This window comes from Thamnophis elegans, chromosome 4 (assembly GCF_009769535.1).
Source record: "Thamnophis elegans isolate rThaEle1 chromosome 4, rThaEle1.pri, whole genome shotgun sequence".
Classification (NCBI taxonomy): domain Eukaryota; kingdom Metazoa; phylum Chordata; class Lepidosauria; order Squamata; family Colubridae; genus Thamnophis; species Thamnophis elegans.
In genome coordinates, this window is record NC_045544.1 from 71,455,877 (window position 1) to 71,472,447 (window position 16,571).

Consider the following 16,571-nt stretch of genomic DNA (forward strand, 5'->3'; position numbering starts at 1 on the left):
GTGCCAATAATGTAATGCAAATAACACTAGGACACAGCCAGCTCTTTAATACTTGTTGCAAAGTCCTTGTGCAGATAGTACTCCAAAATAAGGGGTCTCTTGGTGTTCTCTGAGCTTGGTTTTTTCTTGAGGATGTTTCATTACCTAAACTAGGTAATGCCATCAGTGCTAGGTAAAATCATCTAGCACTCATGAGGTTTATCAAGTTTAGGTAATGAAACATCTGCAAGAAAATAACCAAGCTCAGAGAGCATCAAGGACACTTCTTTTCAATCATGAGCTACAAATATTCTCCTTCATTGGCACTTCTCCAAAAAGAAGTTATAATTTGTTATGGATATTTATACTAAAAACACCTTGGAATTTTCCTCTGCTTCCATCTGTTAGTAAGCTTTACCATGTTGATTTTTGCTGAAATATTATTCCCCAATAAGATTAGCTATTCTAGAGAGTAAGCATAGTAACAGATTGCCATGTAATTTTAATTTCTATCTTTTTGCATATGGCATTTGTTTATAAGTCCATGCCCAGATAAGCCTTCTCTGGAATTTTTAACCAAAATCCAATGGAAATTGTACTTTGGCTTATCTCCGAGTGGTATTTTTTCATAGTATTTCAAAGAGCCGTGATGGTGATTGGTTAGAGTGCAAAACTGCAGGCTACTTTTACTGATCACTGGCTGCCAGCAGTTTGGCAATTCAAATCTCATCAGGCTCAAGGTTGACTCAGTCTTCCATCTTCCGAGTCGGGTAAAATGAGGACCCAGATCGTTGGGGGCAATATGTTGACTCTGTAAACTGCTTAGAAAGGGCTGTAAAGCACTGTGAAGAGGTATATAAGTCTAAGTGCTATTGTTATTTTGAGTAAAAGTATGAGGGTTGGTTTATTTGTGGTTGGGCTTCTACATGAGTATACATCATATTATGAGACTATGGTTTTATATATTGAGCAAATATTGAATTAGTAGCAGTAGGTATTACAGAGTATTTTTTTTTCTCTAGAAACTCTCATGGCTGGACAAGTTGCAGCAATAAAATTACGACAGTTTATAGATCCAGCACCAGAGACTATTCCAGGGTAAAGTATAAAAAACAAACAATCCCTCTAGGTTGATCCTCTCAGAATGATTATTTTGAGGTTATTTGTTACCTTACAAAACATAACATTAAACTAATTACAATGAAGCAATCTAATTACAAATCTCAAGTGACTTTTTCATGCATCATAGAAAGAAAGGGATAGAGTTAAAAATCTACTTCAGAATATTTTTAATGTGCTGAAAATATTTTACAAACATCATCATATTTGTATTGTGACTCACATCAGAATGCCCTAATAATCAGTTGAAACAATTGTTTTAGACTGGGGGGAACATTTGAAATTTAAAAAACCTGCCGCGGGGAGTCTTGACCAGAATATAAGGTAAAAATTGCTTCACTGGTGCCTGTTTTCTTGTTTTGCTTTTTTCCCTGAGTAGGTGGTCAAATGTTTAATATTTTGTATTGGTTAAGAATAGGATTTGCAGGACATTTGGAATGGAACCCTATATAAATTTTATACAGGTAGTCCTCAACATATATCAGTTCATTTGGAGACCAAAGTTACAACAGCAGTGAAAAAAATGACTTTTTCACACTTATAACCGTGGTCATATGATCAAAATTCAAACACTTGCCAAGTGACTCATATTTATGAGTTACACTGTCCCAGGGTCATGTCATCACCTTTAGCAACCTTCTGACAAGCAAACGGAGAAGCCAGATTCATTTAAAAACCATCTTACTACCCTTTTTCCTGGAAAAAAAGACCTACCCTGATAATAATCCCAATTGGGCTTTTGAGCATATGCGCTAAAATAAGCCCTCCCCAGAAAATAAGCTCAAAAATATTGCAACACAGCAGCAGCCATGAGGTGACCATGCTTGCCACTTCCTGCACCTCAAAAATAATAAGACCTCCCCGAAAATAAGGCCAAGCACTTATTATCGGGGGTCAGTTGTCTTATTTTTGTGGAAACATGGTAACTTAGCAATGGCAGTGGTTCACTTAACAACTGTGGCAAAAAAGTTTGTAAAATGGGGCAAAATTTACTTAACAAATGTTTCACTTAGCAGCATAGATTTTAGGTTCAATTGTGGGCATAAGTGAAGAACTACCTACCGTATTTTTCAGAGTATAAGATGCATCTTTTTCCCTCAAAAAAGAGACTGAAAATCTGGGTGCATCTTATACACTGAATACAGCATTTTTTGCCTCCTGAAACCCTGCCCCTTCACCAAAATTGCCATGCAAAGCTTTTAGGAGCTTCACAGAGTGCTCCTGGTGGCTGGGGAGGGCAGAAATGAGCAAAAAACAGGCCAGCTTTTGCTCAATTTTGCCCCCTCCCCAGCCACCAGGAGCACTCTATAAGCCTCCTAAAGGCTACTCATGTAAATTTTTGACAAAAAATAGGCGTTTTCATGAAAAATGGGCAATTGTTATACTCATTGGGGGGGGGAGCAGCAGCCAGGAACACTCTACAAGCTTCCTAAAGGATATTCGTGCCTTTTTTTTTTTTTTTGAAAAAAAAACCAGGCCCATTTTCATGAAAAACAGGTGGGTTTTGGGAGATTTGCAGAGTGCAAAAACTTTTTTCTTTAATCAAAACCTTGGTGCATCTTATACACCGGTGTGTCTTATGCTCCGAAAAATATGGTATATATTAAACTTATGCTTAACATATCAGCAGTTTTGAACTTGCATTCTCCTATAATTGTCCTACACAGTTCTAAGGAGAAGACTCTCTCATGACTTCCTATATCCAGGAAATTGTAAGGGATGATGGGATAATGAAGCACTGGGTGTTTCAAATCAGGAATTTCATCCCTCTCCCTTTTCAGCAGGATTGTTACCAGGAATTATCTTGCCGACAGAAAAGAAGGATCTATCTAGCACTAGCAACAGCACTTACAACAAATATTGCTTCATAGTGCTTTACAACACTAAGGAGTGTACAGAGTCAGTATATTGCCCCTAACAATCTGGGTCCTCATTTTACCGATCTCCTGGCAGTGGGCAGAGTTAGCCTGCAAAACCACATTCTAACTACTGCCCACCATTTAGTTTCAGAATGTATTGTTAGATAAATTAGCTAAATATGATTACAAGCATTTCAAGCTGCAACCTGTTACTAATTTGATAACTGAAGTGATTCACTTAACAACAGTGGCAAGAAAGATAGTAAATGGGCAAAACCCATTTAACAAATGTCCCACTTAGCAACATAAATTTTGGATTCAATTATACACATAAGTTGAAGATTATCTGTATAGTCCTATTTGGTTAATAATGATTAAATATTAATTATAGTTGCAGTGATTTGTTATAAAAGTTTTGTCTACGTGTTCTAGAAACAAAGGAAGCATAGATTACAATTTCATAATTATCAGTTATTAGGTATATTAAAATGTTGTTGATTAATACAATTTTAATTTATCATTAATTTGATAAAACAAGTAAGCAGGATGAATTTATTTATTTAAATTGACTTTTTAGTCTGCCTTTCAACTGATTATGAAATACTCTGGATTTTGGAACATTTTTTAAAATTGCAAATCAAGCCAATCAAAAGCATGTTTCTGCCCAAATCACTTTGGCTAAGGAGAAAATAGCTCTTTTCTTATTTCACGGTAGAAGTAACTGGTAAAAATTTGGATAACTGCACAATGTATCACAGACATGTCTATAACTTGTCTATGGAGGAACCTCACCAGTTCCATAATGGCTTCTTTAGGCATTTTCATTCTGTGTTAGTCATAGAAAAAAATAGTGCCATTTTTGAGTTTTATGATAGATTTTATTTAATAGCTGGATGTTTAGCCATTAATTTAGTTGGCAATGCAAATTAGAAAAATGTATTTCAAATATAAATGCTCATTCATTCATTTGTTCTATCAGAACTCTTTTTCATCAGGGAAAGGATGTTATTGGTTACTTTCCTGGACAGCTGGCACGACTTTATATTGCATATCCTCCTCAAGGATTGTTAAGGTAAACGAAATATCATTATTCTCCATTATCAATTTTAAAGACATACCTAAAACATTCTACAAATTTCCTTTTCAGTCCTAATTCAGAAAATGATTCTGAAAGTAGGAAATTTGTCCTCCCCCCCCCCCCAATCTGTCCTACATTCCTAACAAGGAATCTTTGAGTTACAACCATTTGTTCAATGACTGTTCGACGTCACAATGGCATCACAAAAATGACTTAAAGGTAAAGGTTGCCCTCACACATATGTGCTAGTTGTTCCTGACTCTAGGGGGTGGTGCTCATCTCCGTTTCAAAGCCGAAGAGCCAGTGCTGACCAAAGACGTCTCCGTGGTCATGTGGCATGACTAAACGCCAAAGGTGAATGGAACGGTTACCTTCCCACCAAAGCTGATCCCTATTTTTCTACTTACATTTTTACATGCTTTCAAACTGCTAGGTTGGCAGAAGTTGACTTACAACCTATTAACTCATTTATGATTGACTTACAACCTATTAATTCATTTATTATTGTTGCAGCATCCCTACAGTCATGTGATTAATATTTGGGCAGTTGGTAATTAGCAGGGTGGATAAAAGTGATATTTTTAAAAAAAAATAAAAAACATCAGATTTTAAAAAATTTAAACCAGATTTTTATTTAAATTAGATTTTGATTTTCATCAAATTTATTTTAATAAAATGTTTTTGGAGTAAAAAATCTCTTCAAGGATAGTTTTCTATTTAAGATACATTAATAATTGAGTTTATTCAGCATTAAATGGAGCTTAGTTCTGTAGCATGAAGCTGTATATTCTGTAATATTTATATTTTTGGTAAACTCATTCAATGAATCCAAGCTCTGAAAGCGAAATAGAAAACCTTCCATTTTGTTTGCAAATAATAATAATTAAACTACCAGCAAGAATGAGTCCTCACATTTAAAGAGCACCTGTCAGATCCATCACGGCACCTTGTTGTGTCACTGCTGCATCACCAGTCATCCCATTAAAGTGAATGGGATTGTTGGTGAGTCAACAGCGGGTCAGAGGAGGAGCCATTGCAGGACAGTGATGACGGTCTTTAAAAATTATGATTTAAATCGAGTCAATTTAAATCAAGCCTTTTTACTAGTGATTTAAATTGACTCAATTTAAATCAAATCTACCCTGGTAATTAGCAAGTATTTATCATGGTTGCAGCATCTGGGAGTCATGCAAGTGCCATTTCAGATCTTCCCAGCCAGCTTCTGACAAACAAGGTCAATGGGAAAAGCCAGATTTGCTTAACAACCAGATGATTCACTTAACAAATGCAGTGATTTGCTTAACAGCCATAGCTAAACAAAGAAGTCATAAAATGAGCTGTGATTTATTTAACAACCATCTTATTTGGTAACAGAAATTCTGGTTCCAAATATGGTTATGGATGGGAATTATCTGTATTCATTTGTAAATCATAAGACTGCTTACTGCACTGGCAGCATAGTCTTCATTAAGATTCTTAGATAAAGGTTTGGACATGGAGCTATTCTTATGAGTCATCTAGTTTGCAAATCAGACTATCTTGACAAACACTGAACTATTTATGCTTTTCATTTAGACCTTTTACAAAGCTACCACCAGCTCCCCCAAAAGAAGAAATTATATATCCACATGAGTTTGATTATTTAATACTGCACCAATATATTCATTATCAAAATGCAAAGATGAAGGTCCTTGACTGGTACACACAAACTACATACAAAGAAGCATTTACATTACCATGTTTCAAATCAGGTGGGTAAATTCATGCTAGCACATTTCATATACAAAGATATATTCTGCCAGGACCCTGGGATAGAATTATCTATGCTCAACAGACCCTTTCAAGATTACACAAAATGCAGCTTAAGAGAAATATTATGTTTGCAATAAGGCATGTGTATTGGACTTTTAAATAAAATCTTTTCTGGATTTACTCTACTGACATATTTTACATCAGTATTTGACATATCCTGAAATTGAAAAAGTGACATGTATTTTCAATTATGGTAGACAAGATGTACGAAATCACTAGACCAGCTAAGCATCATTACATATGGCTGAATTAAAATTTAAAACTTATAACCTATTGAAGAAACAAATAACCAAAGCCAATTCAGCTCATGTAATAGTGATAGGGCACCAATAAGATAGCAGTGAATTTTGGAAGTACCAAAATTCTCAGCAACCTTCCCTTAAAAAGGAAAGTTGGAAACTGGATGAAAGTTGTATAGTATTGTTAGATCCAAGGAAGTTTTGGGGAGGGGGAACAGACCACTGGCCATTGCAGAACAGGCAGAATTAGTCTCTTTAAGATACTTGTCTGAAAAGACTTCATATCCTAGAACTCAGGGGTGGGTTGCTGCCGGTGTTGCTACCAGATCACTGCACGAACACACGAACAGTTGACTGTAAATTGTTCTGTGCATGTACAGAACATGAAAAAATTACTAAAAAACATGCTGGCAATGGCAGCAGCAACCTGGGAACTGGTTCGGGAGTGTGGCCAGCCTGGGTTGCTACCAATTCTGTGACCAAGGCCAAAATACCACTACCGGTTCGCTCAGGAAATTCCATAGTATCCCAGGTCACAGAATCCATGTAAGTGTGATCTGATCTAAAGCCTGTTGTCACCTGCACATTCCAAATAGTAACTATATCTCAGCCAGAACATGCAAGTTTCAGGAATAATCCCACATTCCCTTTAAAACTCCACTGGATTTATCAGTTGTTTGGGATATACTGATTAAATAGATCCTTCCTACCTTCAGTAGGAGGCAGAATACTCCAGAGCTAGAAGGGAGTGATCTATCCATGGCAAGGAATGATGCCACAAAAATGAAAACCAGGCCAGAGTATGACCTTGGTGTGAATCTATCCCACCTCCCAACCCTCAATTCCACACTCAGACACATGAGAAAATGCAAATATATCCGTCATGGCAAATCATGAATTAAAAAAGAAGACAATTCACTGAAGAGTACAGGGGCAAGACATTTAAGGGAAATATGTATCTAGAGAATTTGAAGTCTGCTTATATATTAGTACCGGTATATAGATAATGGAAATGTTACACATTGCTACCAAATCTTATCAAATTGGAATTTTGTGTTTTCTAAATTCAGGAGCAAAAACATTTTTTTCTTTTAAAATTATAGGTAGTGCAGATAGCTATCGCCATAGATCAGCTGCTGAAATACTGTCACTTTGGAGGAGTACATCTGCTATGAAGAAAGAGAGAATTAAACCTTCTTTCATGGGTTTTGGATAACTGCTAATTTCTGAAGTTCTTCTCTTTTTTAAAGCAGCAATATGAAAGGATCCTATTAGACATCTTCTAATCCAAATGTACTAAAGGTGACTGCTAACCCTATGCAAAAGCTGTAAAATATGGTTAGATTCGACTATAGAACCCTTTTAAATTTCCATTGTAAATAGCGAAAAGATAAAAAAATATTTCAATCTAAGAAATGGAACTTCAGCAAAATAATGGATTAAGAAACAGCATTGCAGCCTCTCATTGTAGTAAATAGCAGTCATTGTTATAGGAAGCTTTTGATGAAAAAATGTTCTATTTTGTCTCAAATAGACACAAAATTAAAAAGTAATTTTCAACATCACCAGAAACAATTTTTTCCTCACTATTTCATAGTCACTACATGATTATTACTACAATGCTTTTTTAACTATCTATTTGGATAATTTAATAAAGAGTTTGATGGAGTCACCACACATTTTGAACATTTAAAAATGTTATTGGCACCATTTATTTCTATTTTTCCAGAAACTTTCTAGTGCACTGAAGGGAAATAATTTAAGAACATGGAATAATTTTGCAAAATAATCAAAAAGTAATACCCAACTGTTACCATTTTGGGGTGCCTGGTTCAGTCTTATTTTTTTCTAATCACAGAAGTGTTCCATCATACAATATATATGAACAACAAAGATTGGCAACTTTGTAGATTTGTAAATATGTATGTATGTATTATGTACGTATATGTATGTATATATGTGTATGTATGTATATACATACATACATACATATATGATCAACTTGCCAAACAACTTAGCGAAATGTTGTATTTCTATTAAAATAAGGAAAAGAGAGACTGAGAAAATATGTCTATGCTTCAGGTAACAAAGCAGTACAAATTTGTGCCATTTTTTAAATCGCTTTACAAGCATTTCCATGGCAACTTAATGAAAAATGAAACTGATACGGTCCTTGCATGTTTTCTGGAATGTGTGCTGATATGACTCGTTTAAAATGTACATTTTTCAGTTGGATGTGAGGATCATGGTCACTCTTGAATAACCCAGGGCATAATTTAACAAATGCCAGAAATGGTCAGGACATGTATTTTCTAATAACACTAATAACAGGAAAAGATTATCCTCTTAGAACAGAGCCATTCTAATTTCTCTACAATTACAAAACTAAAGCTCTAAAAGAAAATGTCTATGGAGATTCTCAATAATCCAGGTCATGGTTGTCCCAAAGGTGCTTTTCCAAAAGGCAAGTGGACTTTCTGGGTTGCATTCCTTGAAAACATTTCACTTCTCATCCAAGAAGCTTTTTCAGTTCAGTTTCTCTACAAAGTAAATTAAATTTTATTTTTTACCCAAACATAATTGGTTAGAGTCTAAAACTTGGGACAAATACAAATGTGTAAATCGTTAGTTATTATACATGTTCTAAGGGATTTGTACCATCTGTGATGTCATACACGCCCCCAAACAACAAGCAGTAGGAGTACTGGTGCTTCTTAAAAATACTAGCTCTTCAAGCACATGCATTATTTGACAGAGCTCTAAGAAACTTGATAAATCTAGATACAGAACCTAAATGTATGTAGTCACAGTAAACTAAAGTCTGAGGTGTTTTTCCTTTATATGTGCAAAAGTATAATCTTAAACTTTATAAAATATATAAATGCTCCAGTAACCAATATACAGTAGCATTAGTCACTCCACGCCAAATATGAGCTTAAATAAAACAAGTAATGTTCAAATAGTCAATGAACACAGAAAACACAAAATACAAAGAGTAAAAGTAGTAATTTGCTGAGTGTATTTCTATCAATGATAGGCATCAAATCTTAAAGACAGAACCAGAATATGTTAAGTGTTGGTCTAGTAAGAAAATGAAATATACAAGAAGCCAACATTCCAAAATGTTGAAGGAGGTAATTTTAAAATCATAACTATCACAGCTTTGCTTAGGATCAAAAGACAATTCTGCTCTATGAAAAGAAATCTAAATGCAGGACTGAGGGTTTATTTATTTACTTTTTAAGTTTCAGCAAGCAGGGAAATGAATCTTTGACACAAATCGGCTCAGGGTAACATTGAGGAAAAAGACGTATGTGACAGCAGGAAAAGTACTGTTGTAATATTTACATGCAAGAGCATCAAGGCTGGCACTTGTTTGGGTCAGAAATACTTGGAATAACATACTTGTTTCTCAGTACAAAGAAAACTTGGAAAACTTTGGTTTTCTAAAATACTTTATCTTGTCTATAACAGATGACTTACAATTTTTGCAAGACCATGTTTAACAACAAGCAATCTTCTAAAAAGGCATTATGGCACCATGGTTTCCATTTATCTTGTCTGGAACATCTTCAAAACTTCTTTTCACTGAAGCATATGATTTTTCTGACATAGACAGCTTAGTCTAACAGTCTAAGATTATTCTAATAATTGGTGTGCCCCTTTTTGTTGACTGTAAATTTGCTTTTATTTCAAAATAAAATTCCATGTGCCAAATAAACCTCACCCCTCTTCAAAGTAAAAAGAAATAACAGCTACTACAGTGTTGAATCATGGTTATTTTTCAGTGAGGATTTTCTATGTATGTTAGAACTTTATCATGTTTCTTCATGCAACATCTATATCAATCTAAAGCTTACTGCTAACTTTCCCAGAAAGTGAGGTGGTATTTTCATAGAAATTTTTTAAAAGCTGCTGTTTCCCCTCCATCCTCACATTTTATCAAAAGGAATTAATATATTATTTTAAGAGTTCACACTCCAAGATACATTTTTCAGAAGTCACGACAATGTTCATGAAAATGTACATTCTGGAAAATGTGCTTCAAATGACATGATTGCGTACATTGCAAATATGAACAGGACTGGAAAACTTAAGTTAAATTCCCTGATGTTAGCATCTTGTTTTTAGATACTATGCTGAAAGACAGCTATTAGATATAACCTATTAATAAAATGTCAGTTAAAAATATACACGTACATTCAATTATTGCATCCTACGTGAAGCCGTGGCTTACCCCTCCTAAAATACTGCAGGAACAAAGGTACAAAAGAATTACATAGAAACAGTGAAATATCTTACAAAATAATGCCCACAGAGTAAGAAAAGGTCATGAATGGTGTTAAGGTTAAAGAATATAATTGGCTTGAAATTACTTCAATTTCTTCAAGCTAAATCAATATAGACATACAATACACTCAAAAGAAAAGTATTTAGCAAAGCATTAGAAACTACAGAATATATTGTCTTGAATATTTGCCAAGGATGAATTTAGTTCTTTAAAAAGTTAATTTACATAAATATTGTTTCCGATGCCTATTTACATAGGATAGCCAAGTCATCTTAACCCATGAGGATTCTCTATGTTAAGAAGCTAATTAGATGATATTTAGGTCATCTTTTTTCCAATCATCCTCTGAATGGATGTTACTGAATAGATTGGGCAATAGGCCATTGAAAAGATGAATTGAACTGAATGATGAAACTCTGAAATGTAAAAGTATCAATAAGGGAGAAAAAGAATGAACTCCATACGAGGTATAAACACTTCCAATATTATTTATAAATTAAGTTGAATTGTATACATATTAAGCACCCCATCTAAACTATGGTTCATTATTCTTTTAATAAAAACTGTAACAAAAAATTAGTTTTGTCATCATTATAAAATCACCCCTCTCTTTAATCACACACTAGCAACCAGCAACCATACAAGGTATAACAGCTTTAGGAGTACAAATGAAGATGTAAAACTCTGTGCAAAACTGCATTATCTTAAGCATCCAAAATTTCAAGAATACCACCAAAAGCAGACATACAGTAGACTCAGAAACATAAACAGAAAAAAAGGCCTGGCAATACATCTGGAGAAAAAGTATCAGTGGCAAATGGTGGCAGTACTTGCCACTAGAACTTTTGACAAAGTAAGATAAATGATACTGATCTGTCAATGTTTTATAGCAACAACTGTTCCCCCCCCACCAGACTAACTCTAGTTGTTTTACATTGTTGTTTTACAAGATGTTTCCAATTTCCTCATCCAAATAATTGCTTATTGGGTTAAGACATGTGTGTCTGTATGAGTGTCTATGTGAACAAGCAGTCTTTGTGGAGTGTGCTTTCCTTTCAAATTATCCAATATCTTTAGAAGAGCTGGATCATCGACTCCCTGGATCTTCCTACTCCAATCCATTTAACTGTAAAAACAAATACATTTTTGCATCATATTCTGGAAGAAAGTCTTACGAACTAAAGTATATGCAAATCAATAGGAGAAAGCAGTATTGCTTAAATTTTCAATTACCATTCCATGAAGCACATGAAAGTTAGTAGAAAAGCTTTCTTGTAATTAATTCTCAAGAAAATCAACTGGCTCAAACTACATCAGATACCAACTTTACCACTAGCATACAGCTTTTTGCATATTAGCACACTTTTAAAAAAAAAATGCAATCAATATTTAATAGTCCTTTGGTAATTTGGTCATGCTAATTTATTATTCACAGATAATTTATATTAGTACTTTCATTGAACTAGTTGGTCAATAGTGTGATTAGTGAATTGTGTGATGCCCTGTTCCTTAATCCTTGTTGTGTTACTGATTAGGATCAATTTTTTTCAAGGAATTCTGCAGGGGGGGAAATAACTGGAAAAACTAGTAATTTTGCCATAGTGGGAGGAGGGTGCAAAATATAAACGCTCAGCATTTTCCATCAACAACAATTTCTTCTTTAGATGTACATTTAAATTTTATGTCATCTAATGTAAGTGTGGAGTATGAAATTTTTGACTTTATCAACTAATGAAATAATAAATTGTGCTTGTTAAAGCTTAAACACATTTGGGAATACAATTCCATTCTTCTAATATTAGGACAATTATTTTTAATTGCTCAAAATTTAAAAGAAACTTTTCATTCAATCAGTTTAAATTATTAAACTGATTTTAAAAAAATAATTAAACTGTAATTAAAAATTACAATTTCCTTTTTAAAAAAATAAGTACATTATATGTTCTATTTTTTATTTCTTAATGTTTCTTATTCATAAACTTAAGATTTACAGAAGATAATTTGATTGCTAGAAGTAGCTAACAACAAAAATATAAATTGTACAAAAGTATGATTCCCCCAGTATTCCTTCAAATATGCAATTGCGATGCACTTACCTGGAATGCCGAGCTCCATTTCTATAAATCGAACAAAGTTTTGTGCATTTACAGGCAATTCATCAAATGTCCTTGCATTTGATATATCTTTCTTCCATCCTGGGAAGGTCTCATACTGCACCTCTACTTTATTTAAGACTTCTTGGTTTGCTGAGAAGAAAAAAGAACCAGATTAATAGAATTATATTTATGTTACCACAACATAAGACTAATCAATTATTGTGCTCAGGAATTTCTATAGCCAAAGTAACTAAATAATTAATTATTCGGGGTCCAGAACAATTGTTTTGATCACAGAAAAACATTCATAAAAATAAGGTTAGCTATCCAATCATTGAATTGTAGAATATAAGCCCATCTTAAAATGGTAACTGAATCATCCCTTTGATAGTTTACAAAATGAATGAAAATAGAAAACTGAAGTCTTATATCTATCAAAGAGGAGAAAGTTCCTTACCCAAGTATTAATGCAGGGAACTGTACTTTCTTTATAGATGAAATATATAGAATTGTATCAACAAAACCTACTGAAGCAATGGAGCACACCTAATAGTAACCATATCTTTTTAATGGCAGTAACATTGTAGAATGAACATGTTTGGTCCATTTAAATTTTCTTACCTGGGAAATGAGGTATGATTTTATTATCTAATCTATAGGCAATGCCAATTTTAATTTCAGGAAATACATCCAAAATATCCAATTTGGTAAGAGCCAGCCTGTTTAAAAGAAATGCTTGCATTTTAGTTATTTGTAGGCAAACATAAACTCTTGGATTTTAAACTGAAATTTACTTTCTGAAAATATTATCTACTCAGGATTTGACTGAATATTAAATTACATCAAATAAATTGCAGTGTTAATCACTAGAGTTGAAGTGCCGGTTAGCTGCCTGCAGATGTAATTGTAGTTCAATATACTATGGTGCCAATTGTACCACTGAAAAATGGCAGCTTTCTTTTTTAGAATCTGCACACAGCTACTGCTATTACCTTATTTTTCAGAATATAAAATGCACCAAGATTTTGAAGAGGTAAATTTTTTTAAAAAGTAAGTGCACTCTGCAGACCTCCCAAACCCTCTGCACACCTCATTTTTTGTGAAAAATGGGACATGCAGAGAGTTTGAGAGGCCTACAAAGTGCTCCTAGGGGCTGGGGGCAATAACGGGCAAAACAGGCCCGTTTTTCTTGAAAATGGGCCTGGGTTTTTTTTGCCAAAAAAGGGGCATGCATAGCCTTTAGGAAGCTTGTAGAATGTTCCTGCGGGCTGGGGGGGTGATAAGCAGAAAAAGCCCATTTTTTTTCACTTGTTTTTGCCCTCCCCAGCCTCTGAGAGCACTGTACAAGCTTCCTAAAGGCTATGCACATCTATTTTTTGTGAAGGGGGCAAGGTTTCAGCAGGCCAAAAATGCTGTATTCAGTGTATAAGACCCTCTTTTTGGGGGGGAGGGTGCATCTTATACTCCCCAAAATACGGTATTTTTCTTCAAAAACATACAATATGTTTAAAAGCTATTTTTTTGCTAGGACAGTATACAAACAATTTTAATATACAAAATCTAAAATTAAAATAAAAACAAAAGCTAAAAACACAATAATTATTTCTGAACAGCAAAAATGGAATAACTGTAGTAACAAATTTTGATTGAAATCTTCATGTAGCATGAGATACTAGTTAAAATATTACTATATTGAAAGACTTAGAAGTATTAAAATATATTTGTTTTACCTAGAAAATAATGATCTATCTAGAAAAGAAATTTCAGAGCAGGAAGCCACTATTGGTGAGTATCACCTTTGAAAATTTCTATAATTATATTATTAACCAAACAAGACCTATTTGAATAGATAGGTCAATGGTATGTGGGACAAAGAGCAACCAGACAAAACCAAAGGAACAGACAGATAAGAGGTAGCTTAGCCTGCAGCAGAAATGTGGGCAGGATCTGAGGCTCAGAAGAGATTTCCCCCCTTTTTTGATGCTGGGTGGCAAGAGATTTCAGATTTGTAAGATTCTGTTAATACCTTACAGTAAAAAATTGGCTCATACAGTCATGTTTTCAGTCTAGTCTACCCTATAAGGCAACCAATATGTCCCCTTGCTTAACTCCGGTGCTGTACCCTCCATTTTCAGGAAAAAAAAACCTACTATTCCTCTCCTAGAACACATTTCTAGGAACAATATTATAATGAGGAAAACTTAAGTGAATTGAAAAAAATCAAAAAGCATGCCTAAAACTTTAATTAATGCAAGACATATTCTCATCTATATTGAATTCTATCAACTCATGTGAATCACATTTTCTTAGAGGTAAACTTAAACACAGAAAAGAAATGCAGTGATAGAAAATTGAGCTAGATATAATTTACTACTCAGGGGAAAAAAACCAGCTGCTGTTAATATCATTAACCAATCTGCCCAAGCCCTGTCACCCTAACAATTCCCTATTTAAATTCAAAACAGACAGCCCACTGTTAATATACAACTTACAACAGTTCATTTACTGACCTTTCAAAGTTACAATGGCACTGAAAAAACTTGACTTATACCGTTTTTCACACATACAACCGTAGCAGCATCCCGTGGTCATGTGATCAACATTCAGATGCTTGGCAACTGACTCATATTTATGAGGGTTGCAGTATCCCAGGGCTATGTGATCACCTTTTGAGACCTTCTGACAATTAAAGTTAAGCCAGAGTCACTTAACAACCGTGTTACTAAAATAACAACTGCAGTGATTTACTTAACAACTGTGGCAACAAAGGTTGTAAAATGGGGCAAAATTCACTTAAAAACTGTCTCAGTTAGCAACAGAAATTTGGCTCAATTGTGGTTGTAAGTCGAGGACTACCTATACGATATTTCCATCATGAAATACGTAAAATTAGTATAGACACAAAAGTCTTACAATAATATCCATTATTAAATCATTACTTTCTACGATGACATTAAAAAAAAAGTGGAATTTTGTTATTTGGTAATGATTGTTTCATCTGTTATTTTGGAATAATTTACAAAATAAGTAATATATACCAGTCAATAAGGAGGCCATATGAAACCAGTAAACATTACTCACGCAGTGAATCCATTGATCATGTGTGCATATCTAAGCAATACAAGATCAAGCCAGCCACATCTTCTCTTTCGCCCTGTGGTCACGCCAAATTCTTTTCCTCGTGTCTGTAGCAATTCCCCAATTTCCTTTAAAAACCCAACATGGTATTGATACTATCTTGAAACAATTTTATCAACTTATAAACCAAATGTATTTGTAACAAAATAAAGTATATTTTACATTCTACCCAAGTTAACGTATAGGAAACAAGATAAAAATATTGAAGCTTCCTTTATTAATGTCAGGTAATTTACAAATACTAGCAGAATAAGCAATTTTCTCACAAACCTATTAATGGCATTTAATGTCTATATGCTACAAATGGCCTTTGTTTTTCAAATTTAAATGGACTACTGAATCTTGTTCTGATGCGACATTTTAATTGGGACAAGATTCTGAAAGAGAAAGGTCACTCTTTTGAAGACGGCAAAGTCCACATTCTGGACAGAGGGGACCACTGGCTTGAATTAGCTTTATTAAGATTGAACAGGAAGGGGGGGGGGGTATGACACCACCTATCCCCTGTCTACAATACAGTCTTTTCATCAGTCTCAAGAAGCAGTCCCATTTGCATTCTGATTCAGATAACCCTAAGGGTAAAGATAAAACCTTCAACAGGCTGTCTTTGGACAACCATGACTGAGAATCTCCACAGACATCTCTACTATTGGGAAAATAGCTATTAAAATCTTTACTTAATTTTATGGGAAATTACATGCATGACACTTGAGGCCATGTATATTTATTTTAACATTATACTTACATTGTTTTGTTCTGTAGGAAAGGCACCAATCCCAACTCTAGTTGTATATGCTTTTGCAACTCCATATACTTCACCCACATTCTGAGGTGGCATACCTAAGCCAGTGCAAACACCTCCCACAGTGCAATTTGACGAGGTCACAAAAGGATAAGTGCCTATTAACACAGGTTAATAAAGGATTCCTAAATTTTAAGATCTGTATTGTTACAACAAAA

The 16,571-nt window shown here is 34.2% G+C and overlaps 2 protein-coding genes across 2 annotated transcripts in view; one reads left to right on the forward strand and one right to left on the reverse strand.

Annotated features, from left to right (window-relative positions):
- The first annotated feature begins 1,009 nt into the window (after window positions 1–1,009).
- Window positions 1,010–7,302, forward strand: C4H1orf100 (chromosome 4 C1orf100 homolog). The gene is made up of 4 exons (XM_032216041.1): window positions 1,010–1,077; window positions 3,937–4,029; window positions 5,611–5,786; window positions 7,190–7,302. Exons 1-4 carry the CDS (start codon window positions 1,010–1,012, stop codon window positions 7,300–7,302), a joined length of 450 nt encoding a protein of 149 aa, XP_032071932.1.
- A 1,561-nt stretch (window positions 7,303–8,863) lies between these two features.
- ADSS2 (adenylosuccinate synthase 2) overlaps window positions 8,864–16,571 on the reverse strand; it is a 58,878-nt gene continuing 51,170 nt past the window's right edge. The window contains exons 9-13 of the mRNA XM_032217165.1: window positions 16,357–16,511; window positions 15,555–15,679; window positions 13,095–13,192; window positions 12,474–12,623; window positions 8,864–11,503 (exon numbers count right to left, since the gene is read on the reverse strand). Coding sequence (XP_032073056.1) covers window positions 11,451–11,503; window positions 12,474–12,623; window positions 13,095–13,192; window positions 15,555–15,679; window positions 16,357–16,511 — 581 coding nt within the window. The 3' untranslated portion in view covers window positions 8,864–11,450. The remainder of the gene's footprint in view (window positions 11,504–12,473; window positions 12,624–13,094; window positions 13,193–15,554; window positions 15,680–16,356; window positions 16,512–16,571) is intronic.

Excerpts from the sequence above, each read along its gene's own strand:
- C4H1orf100 (XM_032216041.1), top strand. The coding sequence starts at position 1,010 with ATGGCTGGACAAGTTGCAGCAATAAAATTACGACAGTTTATAGATCCA. Across the intron at positions 1,078-3,936 it reads GCACCAGAGACTATTCCAGG|AACTCTTTTTCATCAGGGAA; the intron begins GTAAAGTATAAA and ends TTGTTCTATCAG. Across the intron at positions 5,787-7,189 it reads ATTACCATGTTTCAAATCAG|GTAGTGCAGATAGCTATCGC; the intron begins GTGGGTAAATTC and ends TTAAAATTATAG.